This window comes from Heterocephalus glaber, unplaced genomic scaffold (genome assembly GCF_053883595.1).
Source record: "Heterocephalus glaber isolate CG9 unplaced genomic scaffold, H.glaber_assembly_v1.0 deba00001479, whole genome shotgun sequence".
NCBI lineage: Eukaryota > Metazoa > Chordata > Mammalia > Rodentia > Bathyergidae > Heterocephalus > Heterocephalus glaber.
The window spans coordinates 8376902-8393080 of NW_028258316.1; the positions used below are offsets into that span (position 1 = coordinate 8376902).

Sequence of the window (16179 nt, forward strand, 5' to 3'; positions counted from 1 at the left end):
AAGGAGAGAGAGAAAGAAAGAGAAAGAAAGAAAGAAAGAAAGAAAGAAAGAAAGAAAGAAAGAAAGAGGGAAAGATCTTTCCTACAAACTTGTGTAACTACAGCTATCTGATTCTTGACAAATGGACCAAAAACATGTCAAAGAAAAAGTCTCTTTAATAAATAGTGCTAGGGCCGGGGATTTAGCTCACTGCTCCACTGCTGATGGGAGTGTAGACTGGTGCAACCACTGTGGAAATCAGTATGGAAATACCTCAAAGAAGTAGGACTGGATGTCCCATTTGACCCAGCTATTCCCCTGCTGGGTATCTTCCCCAAAGAATTAAAAGAATCATACCACAGTGATATATGTGCACCCATGTTCATAGCAGCACAATTTGTAATAGTCAAAACTTGGAAGCAGCCCAATTGCCCATCAACTGGAGACTGGATAAAGAAAATGTGGTTTTTTTATAAAATGGAGTACTACTCAGCCATAAAGAATGAGAAACCAGAGTCATTTATAGCTAAATGGATGCACATTGAGGCGATACTCTTAAGTGAAATAAATAGGACACGCATGTGTAAATACCAAATAATTCCTCTAGTGTGAGAAACTGAAAGCGTAAATAAGGACTAAAAGGTATAATAGATAACGTGAAACAGGAAGAAAAGGGAAAGGGGAAGTGAGAGGGGTAGGGGAAAAGAAAGAAGGGAATGGAATTAATATGAGAAAATGGAAAAATGGAAACAAAGTCTGTAAATACAGAGGGATGGAGGGGTTGAAGGGAGGGCAGGGGAATGGGGAAAAAATAAGAACCAAGAGAGATCATGTAAAGGTGCAAATTTCCAATGATGAATGTCATTATATTGTATACCTAAAATGTACCAATAAAAATTAATTTTTTAAAAATACAAAAAAATTGCAGGGGGGTTAGCTCAGTGGTTTTGCCACCTGCTGCGCAAGTGCAAGGACCGAGTTTGATCCCCGGTACCAAAAAATAATAATAATAATAATAATAAATGTAGGAGAAAAAGGAATACTTCTATACTATTGGTGGGAATGTAAATTAGTATAGCCACTATAGAAATCAATATAGAGATTGCTCAAAAAACTAAAAATAGAATTACCATATGACCCAGTATACCATTCCTTGATATATACTTGAAGTAATTAAAGTCAGTATACTCTAGTGATACTTGAAGCCCATGTTTATTGAGGCACAACTCACAATAGCCAAGATACAGAGCCAGTCTAGGTGCCCATCAACAGATAAATGGGTAAATAAAATGTGGTATAAATACACAATGGAGTATTATTTGTCTGTAAAGAAGAATGAAATTATGTCATTTGTAGGAAAATAAATGGAGCTGGAGATCATCATGTTAAGCAAAATAAGCCAGACTCAGATAAGTAAAACATGTTTCCCTAATATGTGAAATCTTAAAAAGAGGACATGAAAGTAAAAAGGAGCTATCATTAGACAAGGGAATAAGGCGATGTAGGATGGGAACAGGGAGGGTGGATATGATCAGAATATACACATGTATGAAAATATCATCTTAAAAGCCGGTATTTTATAAAATGAATAGGCACTAATAAAAATATATTTTAGAACATGTTTCTCTCAAAAAGTTTGGTGCTAAACTAATTTCCTTTCCCTTGTAAGTCATTTGCTGATTTTTGCCAAGATATATAAAGGGTTTTTTATTTTCCTTTAAAATCTAGTTTACCAAGAATATATCTGTAGAATTAGACATTTGGGGGTTAATGGTCTCAGTTTCATGGTAAGCTTTTTCAAGGTGTACTCTTGGGTCTCTTATTTCATGAACATTATCTTCAATTACAGATTTAGGTATCTATTCAGTTCCCTTGCCTTTTATGTCCTCCTTTCAGAGATTCCTATTAGCTGTATGTTGTATCTTCTTTGACTAACATGTGTTACTTTCTCTCAGTCTTTTGATCTTTCTTCATTTATTTTGATATAAAAAATTTGCTTTCTTGGGCTGGGGATTTAGCTCAGTGATTCCGCTGCCTGCCTCGCAAGCTCAAGGACACGAGTTCGATCCCCAATACCAAAAAAAAAAAAAAATTGCTTTCTTAAGCCATTTCCTGCTATGTTTACTATGTTCCTATGTTCCTTATATTTCAATGTTCATTTCTAAAACATTTTTCTTATTCTCAATTCTTTCCTAAGTTTGGTCACCTCATTTCTGAGATTTTTCTATTTCCAACTTATGTTGTTCATCCTTCTGGTAATAATCTTAATATCTCTCAGGTCATTTAAAAATAGTTATAGATTTTATCTGTTTATTGGCACCTTTCTGGCATACTTTCATTGTTTATAGACATTCTCTTCTCCTTTTTCTTATAATAACTTTGAAAGAGATTTGACAGCAATAATTCAACCATTTTTATATAGTCAGTGTTTATTTAAAGTAACTTCAGACAGGCAGGTCTGCCCATGCCCTACCAAGGTCCTAAGTCGCACAGAACATGCCGAATCAGCCCGCTGCAGACAGGCAGGTCTGTGCACGCCCTACTGAGGTCCTGAGTTACGCAGAAGACACCAAATCACCCGGCTGCAGACAGGCAGCCACCTGGTTCCACACTACAAAGACACAGAGGACACCAGACCACCAGACCAAGGTACTGAGTCCCGCTGTTCCCAGCCCAGAGGTAGGGGCTTCTGAGCCATCGTCTCACTGCTCCTGGTCCAGAGGAAGGGGCTTCACGGTCACCATCCCTCCTGCTGCTCCCAGCCCAAAGGAAAGGGCTTTTGGGCCGCCTTCTGTCCTGCTGCTCCTGGCCCAGAGGAAGGGGCTTCCAGGCCACCATCCCTCCCACCACTCCCGGCCCAGAGGTAGGGGCTTCTGAGTCGCCATCCCACTGCTCCTGGTCCAGAGGAAGGGGCTTCTCGGCCACCATCCCTCCCGCTGCTCCCAGCCCACAGGAAAAGGCTTTTGGGTCACCATCCCTACCACTGCTCCCGGGACCTGGCCCACCTCACCCAGCTCAGAGGAGGTAATCCGTGCAGGTGCTAACAGCCCCCCACCCCAGTCGAAATGAGAAAACATGTAAATAAGTCTCAAAACCAGACTTCCAGATCACCTACAGAAACCCCAAAGGGAAATGAGATGGAACACTCTGATACTCAACCACCTGGACCCACTGAACTGGCAACAAAAGGGGATCTGGAAAAAACGAAATCAGAAATAATTTCTCAGATAACAGGAGAAATTGTGCCCCTAGTGCAAGACATGATTAATAAATCTAGAGAGGAGCTCAGGAACATGATGGAATCCCAACATAAGAAACAAATGGAATCCATAAAACAAATGCAAATAGATTTCCAGGACATGAAAAACTCCAGTGAAAGTCTACACAGCAGAATGAGCCAATGTGAGGACAGAATTTCAGATATAGATGAGAAGATTGTAATTAGTGATCAGGAAAGGAAAAATTGCTTCAAAATTATAAGGGAACATGAGAAATCAATCCAGCAGCTGCTAGACAATGCAAAGAAGAATAACATAAGACTGATTGGAGTCAATGAAGAAACAGGAGAGAATGCAGATGACATAAAAAAATCTTCACAGAAGTGATGGCAGAAAACTTCCCAAGGAGGGGAAAAGAACTTGACATACAGATAAGTGAGGCATATAGGACTCCAGCTAGCCTTAATCAAAAAAAAAAAAAATCTACACACAGGCATATAATTGTTAAGATTCCAGAAACACAACAGAAGAACAAAGTTCTACAAGCAGTCAGAGAAAAGAAACAAATCACATACAAAGGAAAGCCCATCAGAATCACAGCAGACTTCTCAACACAAACCATCAAGGCAAGAAGAGCTTGGAGTGACACATTCCAAGCCCTAAAAGAAAACAGCCTCCAACCCAGATTGATGTACCCTGCAAAACTACCTTTCAAAATTGATGGAAAAGGGCTGGGGATTTTTCTCAGTGGTTTTGCTGCCTGCTGCACAAGTGCAAGGACCTGAGTTTGATCCCCGGTACAAAAAAAAAAAAAAATTGATGGAGAAATAAGATACTTTCATGACAAAGAGCACCTTAGGAACTTCATGAATACCAAACCAGCACTCCAAAGAATTTTACACAATATCCTAGGAACACACATTGAGGATCACAACCCCAGGAAGCAAAGCAGAATGAACCCATCTGGCATGACAAGAAATTAAATGTAAAGGGGGAGAACCCAACAAAAAGAAGTCATGGCAATGACAAGTCAATATGTTTCAGCTATAACCATCAACGTTAATGGTCTCAATTCACCAATCAAAAAAAATAGACTGGCAGAATGGGTCAAGAAGCAAAATCCAACAATATGCTGCATACAAGAAACACACTTCATTCAAAAGGAAACTCAGAGACTGAAAGTTAAAGGGTGGAAAACAATACTCCATGCGACAGCAACCCGAAAAAAAGCAGGAGTAGCTATCCTCTTGGCAGATCAAGTAGATTTCAAACCAACACTGATTAAGAGAGACGAAGAAGGACACTACATCCTTGTACAGGGAAGAATCCAAGAGGAAGAGACGACAATCATAAATATCTATGCACCAAACACTAGTGCACCCAACTATATAAAACAAATACTAACGGACATGAAAAGTCATATGTGCACTAATACAATTGTAGTGGGGGACCTCAACACCCCACTGTCACAAATAGATAGATCAACTAGACTACAAATAAGTAATGAAATACTAGAACTCAATCGAACTCTTGAACAAATGACTTAACAGATGTTTACAGAGTGTTCCACCCCACAAAATCAGAATACACATTCTTCTCAGCTGCACATGGGTCATTCTCCAAAATAGACCACATACTCACACACAGAACATGTTTAAGTAAGTGCAAAGGAACTGAAGTTATCCCCTGTATATTATCAGACCATAGTGTGATGAAATTGGAGATCCATAGCAAAAGAAACTCAAAAAATTTCATAAACACGTGGAAATTGAACAACACACTTCTGAATAACCAATGGGTCACAGAGGAAATTAAAGAAGAAATCAGACAGTTCCTTCAATTAAATGACAATGACCATACAGCATATCAGAATCTATGGGACACAATGAAAGCAGTCTTACAAGGGAAATTCATAGCAGTGAATACGCATATTAGGAAAACAGAATGAGCCCAATTAAACAACCTGATGCTGAACCTCAAGCTTCTAGAAAAAGAAGAGCAGGACAACCCCAAAGCTCATACAAGTGAGGAAATTATAAAGATCAGAGGAGAAATCAATGCAATGGAGACTAAGAGAACGATACAAAAAAAAATCAATGAAGCCAAGAGTTGGTTCTTCAAAAGAATCAACAAAATTGACAAACCTTTAGCCAACCTTGTCAGAAAAAGGAAAGAAAAGGCCCAAATCCATGCAATTAGGAATGAAAAGGGTGAAATTACAACAGACCCAGCAGAAGTCCAGAGGATCATCAATTCCTACTTCCAGAACCTATACACCAATAAGATGGACAACACAGAAGAAATGGACAGATTCCTAGATACATATGAACTACCAAAGTTGAACAAAGAAGACCTAAAAATTCTGAACAACCCAATATCAACCAATGAAATTGAAAATGTAATTAAAAACTTATCAGCTAAGAAAAGCCCGGGCCCTGATGGCTTCACTGCTGAATTCTACAAGACATTTAGAGAGGAACTGCTGCCACTGCTGTTTAAACTCTTCAATGAAATTGAAAGGGAAGCAATACTCCCAAATTCATTCTTGGAAGCAAGCATCACCTTGATCCCCAAAGCAGACAAAGACCCAACTGAAAAAGAGAACTATAGGCCAATCTCACTAATGAACATAGATGCAAAAATCCTTCATAAGATACTGGCAAACAGAATGCAGAAGATCATCAAGAAGATGATACACCCTGATCAAGTGGGATTCATCCCAGGGATGCAGGGATGGTTCAATATATGCAAATCAATCAATGTAATACACTATATCAATAGAGCCAAGGACAAAAACCATGTGATCATCTCCATAGATGCAGAAAAAGCATTTGACAAAATCCAACATGCATTTATGATAAAAACCCTACAAAAAATTGGAATAGATGGTCTCTATCTCAAACTGATAGAAGCCATCTATGAAAAACCAACAGCCAATATCATACTAAATGGTCAAAAACTGAAATCCTTCACACTAAAATCAGGAACAAGACAAGGATGTCCACTGTCACCACTCTTGTTCAATATAGTTCTGGAAACATTAGCCACGGCAATTAGACAAGAGAAAGAAATAAAAGGAATAAAGATAGGTAATGAAGAAGTCAAATTGTCATTATTTGCAGATGACATGATACTCTATATAGAAGACCCCAAGAACTCCACCAAAAGTCTTCTAGACTTAATAACCAAATTCAGTCAAGTAGGTGGTTACAAGGTCAACACACAAAAATCAATAGCTTTCCTCTACACCAATGACAGACTCACTGAGAGAGAAACAGGGCAAATAATTCTTTTCACAATAGCATCCAAAAAACTGAAATACCTAGGAATCATCCTAATGAAAGAAATCAAAGACCTCTTCTCTGAAAACTATGGCACTCTGAAAAGAGAGATTGAAGATGATATCAGGAAATGGACAGACATCCCCTGATCCTGGGTAGGAAGGATTAATATAGTGAAAATGGCCATACTTCCAAAACTGCTATATAGATTTAATGCAATTCCAATTGAGATCCCAGCAGCATACTTCATAGACCTCGAGAAAACAATCCAAAAATTCATTTGGAACAAGAAGAGACCCAGAATAGGAAAAGCAATTCTAGGTAACAGAGACATGGCAGGGGGTATCACAATCCTCAACCTGCAACTATACTACAAAGCTACTGTGACAAACACAGCATGGTACTGGCAAAGAAACAGACTTGAGGACCAGTAGAACAGATGAGAAGATGCAGAAACAACGCCAGACACACTCAGCCATCTCATCTTCGACAAAGGAGCCAAACACCCTCACTGGAGGAAAGATAGCCTCTTTAATAAATGGTGCTGGAAAAATTGGGCTTCAACTTGCCAAAGATTAAAACTAGACCTATATCTCTCACCATGCACTAAACTAAAATCGAAATGGATTAAAGATCTAAATATTAAAATAGAAACTCTGAACTAGTTGGAACAGAGGTTAGGTAGAACCCTTGAAGACATCGGTGTAGGAAAAGATTTTATGAACAAAACCTCAGTTGCCCGGGAACTAGCACAAACAATCAACAAATGGGATCTCTTCTTATTAAAAGGCTTCTGCACAGCAAGAGAAACCACCAGCAGTGTGAAGAGACAACCCACAATGTGGGAAAAAATCTTCACCTGCTCTTCCTCAGACAAAGGTCTTCTATCTCAAATCTATAAAGAACTTAAAAAGATCAGACCTCCCAAATTTAAAGACCCAATTGAAAAATGGGTATCTGAAATGAACAGACATTTCTCAGACAAAGAAGTAGAAATAGCAAATAAATACATAAAAAAATGTTCAACATGTCTGGTCATTCGAGAGATGCAAATGAAAACAATGCTGAGATTCCACTTCACTCCAGAAAGAATGGCTGCTATCATGAAATCAACCAATAACAAATGCTGGCGGGGCTGTGGGGAAAGAGGAACCCTGCTCCACTGCTGGTGGGAGTGTAGACTGGTGCAAGCACTGTGGAAATCAGTATGGAGATACCTCAAAGAACTAGGACTGGAAGTCCCATTTGACCCCGCTATTCCACTGCTGGGGATCTTCCCCAAAGAATTAAAAGAATCATACCACAGTGATATATGTGCGCCCATGTTCATAGCAGCGCAGTTTGTGATAGCTAAAACTTGGAAACAGCCCAAATGCCCATCAACTGGAGACTGGATAAAGAAAATGTGGTTTTTTTATAAAATGGAGTAGTACTCAGCCATAAAAAATGAGAAATTAGAGACATTTATAGCTAAGTGGATGCACACTGAGGCGATACTCTTAAGTGAAATAAATAGGACACACATGTAAATACCGAATAGTTTCTCTGGTGTGAGAAACTGAAAGTGAAAATAAGGACTAAATGTATAATAGGTAATGTGAAATAGGAAGAAAAGGGGCAAAGGGGAAGGAAGTGGGAGGGGTAGGGGAAAAGACAGAAGGGAATGGGATTAATATGAGAAAATGGAAAAATAGGAACAAAATCTTTGTAAATAGGGAGGACTGGGGGGTTGAAGGGAGGGCTGGGCAAGGGTGAAAAATAAGAACCAAGAGAGATTATGTAAAGGTGCCAATTTCCAATGATGAATGTCATTATATTGTATACCTAAAATGTACCAATGATTAGAATGAATAATCGATAATGTAAAATAGGAAGAAAAGGTCCAAAGGGGTAGGGGTAGTGGGAGGGGCAGGGGAAAGGAAAGAAGGGAAAGGAAAAATGATGAGAAATGGAAAAAACGGAAATAAAGTCTTTGTAAATAGGGAAGGGTGGAGGGCGTGAAGGGAGGGCTAGGAATGGGGAAAAAATAAGAACCAAGATGCATTATGTAAAGGTACAATTCCCAATGAGAAATGTAATTGTGTTGCATACCTACAATGTACCAATAAAAGAATTTAATCCAAAAATAAATAAATAAAAAATAAAGTAACTTCATATCTTTTTTAACATGACTACTAGAAAATCTGAAACTGTATATGTAGTTTAGATTAAATTCCCATTGTGTAGGGCTGGTCTAGGGTGTCAGTTCCAGTTTCAAATCCCAGCTATGACACTTGCTGTCTGTGAGGAGGTGATCTTCTTCTCTAGGCACTGATTTGTTTATCAATAAAACAGGAATAGTAATTATACCTGACTTATAAGGCAATTGTGAAAAGGAACTTAGATAAGACACATAAAATATTTAGCTCAAGACCTAGACATAGTAAGTATGCAAATAGGGGACCTTATTATGACCTCCCAGCACTGGGTGGATAATTAAGAGCTGAGGGTTTCAGACCTGCCTCTAGCAACATCCAACTGAGAAAAGTATCCTCCTGGGTCCTTGATTTCTCCGTCAGAAAATTAGAAACTAATACCATGCCTCATTAGGTTGTTGTGAGGATTGATTTCTCTCAATCCACACACATTTACTGAGCATATATATATTCCCTCCCCATCCCCATACTGGGGATTGAACTCAGGACCTTGCGGTTGCCAGGCAGGCGTGGCACCACTGAGCTACATCCCTGGCCCAAACCACATATATTTTGGATCCTGGGGAAAAAGCAGTGAACAAGTCAGTTCCTGTGCTCAAGGAGTTTATATTCCACTAGAGGAGATATGCAATTTAAAAATTAGTGTTATGAGGTAATGTTAAGTAGTAATAAGAGGGCTAAAGAAAGAACAGAGTAAAGGGAGAAAGAGAAGACTAGAGAAACTCCACCAGCCTGGGGGAAGGCCTCCCTGACAGAGACTGAGAAAGAGCAAGGCAGATGGCTGCCGCCCAGGCTGCCAAGAAGGAGCAGCCCATACATAGCTGGAGAGCCAGGGCAAGGGCAGCAGGGGAGGTGTGGCCAGACCCCAGAAGCACTGGGGCCCTGAGGAGGGAGGAATGTGGATCTCATTCTAGAGGGAGAGAAGAGTTGCTGGAGAGTTTTAAGCATGTTTTAAAGGAACCCCTCAGACAGAGTTGTTCCATAATTTCCTGGAGAGATATAAAAGAAACATGTGCCTCTGCATTGACAGGGCACTAAGAGTCCAAATAATGATGCAGACAAATATAGCTTGGTAAGTAAAGGAGCTTTTCAGGGGTTATTCACAAGGTGAGGGTAACTTGTGGGCTGCAGCACTACTGCAGTCATCAACATCTCTTTGCTAAGCTACAGTTCATATATAGCTCAAAGGTAAACAGCAAAAAGCAGAAGCAAAAGATGAGAGTCTTGGGAAAAGCTGTGTACTCCATCCCATCCCACCCTTATCAGGTGCTCTGCTGCTCTCAACAAGCACTGTCAAGCCCCAGTACTGGATGACCCTGTGATGCTGCAGGCTGGCACACAGCCTCAGCATCTGGTGAGGTCCTGCTGGACAGCTAAAGTGGCCCTCTACAAAACAGTTACTTTGGTTAGGGTGTGGAGGACTGATCATCATTCTGAGCCTGGCACAGGATGAATGTGGGATCCAGGGATGGCAGACCAATGAGAGGGCCCATGGCACCCTGCAGGCATGAAATCGCTACACAAAGGCGGGCAAGAGGAAGTGGGTCAGAAGTACCTCCATGGTTCTGCAGAGAAACACAGCGCTTGTACAGTGCTTAGAATCAGCCTTGAAGTCACCCCAGAGCCAGTATACTCCTGCTACCAGTAAAGCCCAAAAGGAGGAAACAGTCATGACAAAATGAGGCACCAACTCTGCTCTACCTGAGCAATCCATTGGTCAGTCCAGCAGCAACACTGGCTGGAGAAAAAACAATTTTTTAGATTTATAATTTTAAAAAACTGCTCAAATAATATTGTCTATCATTGTAGGAAATGGCAATTATAAAATCATAGAAAGTGAAAATAAATAAAAAGAAGAAAAAGGCCGGAGATTTAGCTCAGTGGTTCCACTGCCTGCCTTGCAAGTGCAAGGACCGGAGTTCGATCCCCGGTACCAAAAAAAAAAAAAAAGAAGAAGAAGAAAAATTAAATTACAAATACCTGGAATCTACAACTAAAAACTATAGTAAGTAATATGCTTGGCTCATAGATCCAGATATTTATGAATATGTAAACATCAAATCTAGGCCTTGTCTAAATATGTATGTGTGCATGCTGTATGTACTTTTAAAAATGATGCTATTCTCCATAGCTGTGTTGTGACCTACTGCTCTTGCTAGGCAGTCATGTATACTGTGTATGCCTCCCTGGTGATTTCAAGACTAAGACTACCCTTCTGAATACCACGTGGTATTTCACAAGGGATGTGCCACCCTCTATCAGCACTTGCCTCTTGTTGGGTATACAGCCTGCTTGCAACCTGGGCAGAAAGCACAAAGAAGTGGCTCTCTCCAGCACCCCGTGTTCATGCCAGCACCCCCGTCCATTCCATGTCACTTACAGCAAACTCCTCAGGAGTCACTTTCAAGACATCGAAGACAACGGCATCGTAGCTCTTGCTGGCATAGTCGCAGCTCTGGCCCTCGAGAGAGTCTGAGCTGCTGCTGCCCTGTGGAAAATGCAGAGAGATGGCGCCGCCTGAGTGGTCTGGCCTGGGATCACTCCCATACACACACGTCCTCAGAACAGAGGATGCGAGAGGGACACAGTCACACAATGCACAGCTCCCATTGTGTAGGGCTTTACTCTGTTCCAGGCACTATGTGAAGCACTTCATATGCATGGTTACCCTATGTGTATATACTATCATTACTCCCATTTTACAGATAAGGAAATAGAGGCGTGGTACTTCTCTAAGGTAGCTCAGCTGTAAAACCAAAAGCCAGGATATGAATGTAGTTTTCTGTCTGGCTCCCCACAAAAATACTTTCAGTCACTAACCACCTGTTTCTGCCCCAGGGGTGTTGAAAGAGTTACAACACGGGGCTGGGGATGGACTCAGCAGTAGAGCACTTGCCTCCTTGCATGAGACCCTGGGTTCTATCCCCAGACAACAATAACAAAAAGAATCCTAGCACAATCCTCCCTCAGAGAGAACAGACCTCACCTCTCTGAGGCCTGAGGAGAGCTTCTGTTCCCTTATGTCTTTCAAACATGACCTTAGTTCATCTGGTTTCCTTTTTTTTCTTACTTGAACTGGTTGCAGGAAATTGTTACCCAAAATGCAAAACTGGCTCTCCAGGCCTTATTTGAGGTTTATTTCACCTGTGGTACACTGGGAACTCAGAGCCTGCTGGTTGATGAGCTGAAAGGTAACCACTGGGCTTTGGAGACTGTCGTGAAAGTTACACTTAGAAGAGTCCCTTGTATGAAGGACACACTGAGTCCTGCACATAAAGAAAGGGGCTCCCAGAAAGGTGCAAGTAAAAACTCCCCAAGTGTGGCTGATCTCATGAAATACCACACTGTGTGGATCTCAGAACGCTGCATGTGCCTTCTCTGTAATTTTATTTAATTTAATCAAACTCCACTTTGGGGAATCCATCGGGCTTACGACCCAAAAACTGTGCCCTGTTCATAAGTGATTTTATTCGTCTCAACTCATCAAGAAGGGTTTTGTGGTTTCTATTAACCTCAACATCTTGGAATAGGATTTAGAGAATATGCTTTTGTTAATTCCTCCTTAAATTCACTCTTTCCAAAATTGCTTTATCTGGAAAAATGCTGCAATCTTACTGGAAACAAGAGTATTTTAGGCCAATGAGAGAACCTACTAGTCAACAACTAAAAATGTGAAGTTAAAGAGAGAAGCAGGAATATAACCTGCCAGCTTCAGTAGGCCTGTGTCAAGGAAAGGCTTTTACAAAGGAATCTGCTATACTGAAAATCCTGAGCTGGTCTTTTTTTTTTTGCTACCAGAGAACCTTGCACTTGTGAGGCATGCAGCGGAACCACTGAGCTAAATCCCCGGCCCTGAGCTGGTCTTAAGAAGCAGTAGACCATAGTGATTAAGAGCTCTGAAGTCAGACAGACCTGGATAAAAAGCCAGCCTCACACTGCCTTCTATGTTGAACTCAGGCAAGTGACTTCATTATGGGGAGTCTCACTCATCATCTGTAATAAGGGATGTCAAATCTCACTTTCTAGCAATGTGGCACAGGTGACCTAAATGAAGCTGAAAATCCACCTGGCAGAATCCCCCTCTCAGGAGACAGATGCTGACTCAAGGCCTGGCTATTCTAAAACTGCCACAAGTGGCGTGTGCCTGTAATCCTAGCACTCTGGGAGCCTGAGGCAAGAGGATTGCCTGTTCAAGCACATCCTGGGCAACTTAGTGATTTAGCAAGATCCTGTCTCAAAAGAAACATTTTTTAAAAAGGGAACTAGGACTGTAGCTCAGTACAGAGGCCCTGGGTTTAATCCCTACTACTGTCCCCCCCCAAAAAAAAGTGTCACAGGTGACAAGAAATTCACCCCTAGGAAAATCTGGGCCAGAATAAGTCTGAAAAGTAATAAAGACAGTTCCTGATGCTTCCAGAATCAGCATGCCTTTTCATCCTCCAGCCTTTTCTTTTCTTTTTTGGTACCAGGAATTGAACTAAGGGCCTCGCTCTTGCCAAGAAGGCACTGTACCACTGATCTACATCCCTGGTCCCTTCCATCTTCCAGTCTTAAGTGCTAACCTTGAGAAGGCAAATATTTATAAATCTTTCTCCTGCCTCCATTCACCTTCCAGGAAGCGCCTCAACTGGTTGACAGTGCTGACTTCCTCTGGGACAGTGTATGTTCTGGCTAGGGACACGAGCTCAAGAATCTGGGAGGCCTGACTTGAACCCACCTGCCTGGCCAGCTATGGGATCAAAGCAGTGTGCTCACCTCTGCATGCTTCAGGTTCCTCATCCGTGAGGGTGAAATGAGAAGACATCTGTGGCACTTGCTAACAACGTGCCTGGAATAGAGTAAGCACTAAACTATGGGCATGCCTGGGTGTGAATGTGTCATTCAGTCACTAAGTTTATTGAGTACTTAAATTATCCCTGTATTCATTCACTCATTCAACAAATATTATGGAGTGCTTACCATGTGCTGGATACACACATATATGCATACAGTGGTCCTCAGTATCTGCAAGGGATTGGTTCCAGGACCCCTCAAGAATTCCAAAATCTATAGATGCCCAAGTCTGCTGTATAAAATGGCCTAGTATTTGCACATAACCTAGGCACATCCTCCCATACATTTGAATCATCTCTTGATTATTTATAATACCTAATAAAATGTAAATATTATATAAATGATTGTTACACTGTATTATTTAAGAAAAAGTTCTGTGGATGTTCAGTACACATAAAATTTGAGTACTGCTGATTCATGGTTAGCGGATTCCAAGAATATGGAAGGCCGACTATATTCAGTATATATGTGTATGTATATACATCTATCTACACACCTACACACACACACAGAAGAAAGTAGAAAGGAATTTTATTCTAGATGGAGTATAAATTATAGACGGTTATGAGAATCTATCCCTGGGATTTCGGGTTTTATAACTTTCCTGTAATACCCCATTGTACCTGCCCGAAATGTAAACTCATTCAAGGGGATTTTTTTAGTCAAAAGTTGCCCTAAATCTTTTACTTGGTGATGATGATGATACAGTAACTTTACTTATGAACTATACTGGCCCCACACATTTTAAAAAGCACCCACAAATTTGATTTCAATATTAGAGGTCAACATGAGGAATTTTGGGACAGATTTGTAAGAAACAATCTGGCTCCTATGACTTTCTGCCCAGTTACTCTGGATTATTTCCAAAGCCTCGATTGATGGGAGCCCAGGGCCCAACACCGTCCGGCCAGTGTGTGAGAGGTGTCAGGCATTACACACTTGTCACAGAGGCACCAGGCCTCAGATGACACCCACTGGCTCCTGCAACGTCAGTTCCATTACTGAGTGTGGAGAGCAAACTCTCAAGCCCCATACAAGGGCCCTGGCCCAGGTCCCCCTCAGATCACCAGTCCTTACGGCCATTTCCTATGGAGAAAGGTAAATAAGGGCAGGGGCCAGTTGGAATGACTTCTGTCTGACTTCATTCCGGAATGTGAGACTTATTTATAATCAGCAGCGGCTTTTCCTGGGAAAGGTCTGATCCCTTCTTGCCACCAAAATGGAATGTGGCACTTGCTACAGCTAGATTGAGCAGGTATTTGTTTTTCTTTGAAGAGAACAACTTTAGAAAACACACTAATCCTTAGGGCTGACTGCCTCCCAAATCTCACGCCTAGCGTGGCCAGGGACCTTGGGAGTGCTAAGAATGGCGGCATTCAGTGGGAGCCTGTGGCCTTGCTGCGATGTCTCAGCTAGGGCCTGGGTCAGCTGAAGCCCCTGCCCAATCCTGACTGCAGCCTCCATACCTGTGGAGTGGCAGAGGTGACCAACACGCTAGCCATCAGACCATTCCTCTTGTACATAGTCTCCAGGCCGCAGGGAGCTTCAGGGCAGCCTCTGCTGGTGACATAACCTGCCTAGAGGAGTCCTGCAAGAAAAAGGAGCTCATAAAAACCAGGTCTCAGTACCAACCCCACCCTTGGGGGGAGAGCTATGCCAGACTTGGCAGTATACCCAGAAGCCCACTCAAAAGAAAGGTCATAAGCTGGTAGTCTTCATGGTAAACTTGGCCCACTGATGTAGTGCATTGGGCTTGTGCAGAGTTTTAGTCTTTCTAAAATTAACTACCAACATCTAAAAACTTGGTTTCACAAAGAATTCTGGATGTCTTACTTTCTAGTAGCACTGGGCCCATAATCCTGTGTGGTGACCATCAGCTAGGCTGAGCAGGGGCTGCCCCTTACATCGGAGCTTTTGCCACCCCCACCCCCGGCCTGTGTGACCATTTCAGCATATGCCTGGCCTTTGCAAGCACCAGAGCCTGTGACCTTTTAGGCAAAGATGGCATGAAGAAGACAAACTGATCCTCTCTTGCTCCCCTGGGCATCACACTGCCTCCTCAGTGTCAACCTGGATGACAGCTGACCCCAAATAGCGTTCGTCATCTGCCACACAACTGACATCTGCTGACTCACTTAACCCTGCCCAGTCCTGAGGTAGGCCTGATTATTGCACTCATAATACATGTGGGGAAACTGAGGCACAGAGAGGCAAGTCAGTCATGCTTTGGTTCCTTTCTTCATGCTCTCCCACCACCATCACTCAAGACTTGCATAAAGGTGGCTTCTGGGTACCACACTTGGCCCACCAAGGCAAAACCAGCTCTCCCACACCATGTCCAGCCCCCTCCAGAGTAGCCATCCCATTATAACACCCAGAGAACAGCTAGCAGCTTCAGCTTTTCAGCAGGAAGGTGGCCAGGACAGCAGGGTGGGAGGGAGTTGGAAACCAACTGCCATTATCCAGGCAAGAGATAAGGATGGTCCTTTGAGTTAAGGGGCAGAAGTGAAGTCACAGAGAAGTAGACAAACTGAGAGACAAAGGACAGAGATTCCACAGAAACTGACATGGAGTGAGGGGGAGGAGCTAGAAGGTGACAGCTTCCAGCCTGAGGCGCCACAAGGATGGTGTACCCTTCATCAAGGAAGGAACAGAGGTGGCATAGCAGATTGG

At 42.0% G+C, this 16179-nt stretch overlaps 1 protein-coding gene across 29 annotated transcripts in view; it reads right to left on the reverse strand.

Moving 5' to 3' along the window:
• The window catches only part of Ralgps1 (Ral GEF with PH domain and SH3 binding motif 1), a 262738-nt gene that overhangs the window by 209212 nt on the left and 37347 nt on the right, over positions 1 to 16179 (reverse strand). For all 29 annotated transcript variants that reach the window (XR_015439737.1, XR_015439736.1, XM_087182747.1 and 26 more), the window contains 2 exons: positions 14973 to 15094; positions 11054 to 11161 (listed from right to left, as the gene is read on the reverse strand). Coding sequence is in view for 27 of the 29 variants with exons in the window: in XM_087182747.1 (XP_087038873.1) it covers positions 11054 to 11161; positions 14973 to 15029 (165 nt within the window). In the remaining 2 variants the exon portion in view is untranslated. The remainder of the gene's footprint in view (positions 1 to 11053; positions 11162 to 14972; positions 15095 to 16179) is intronic.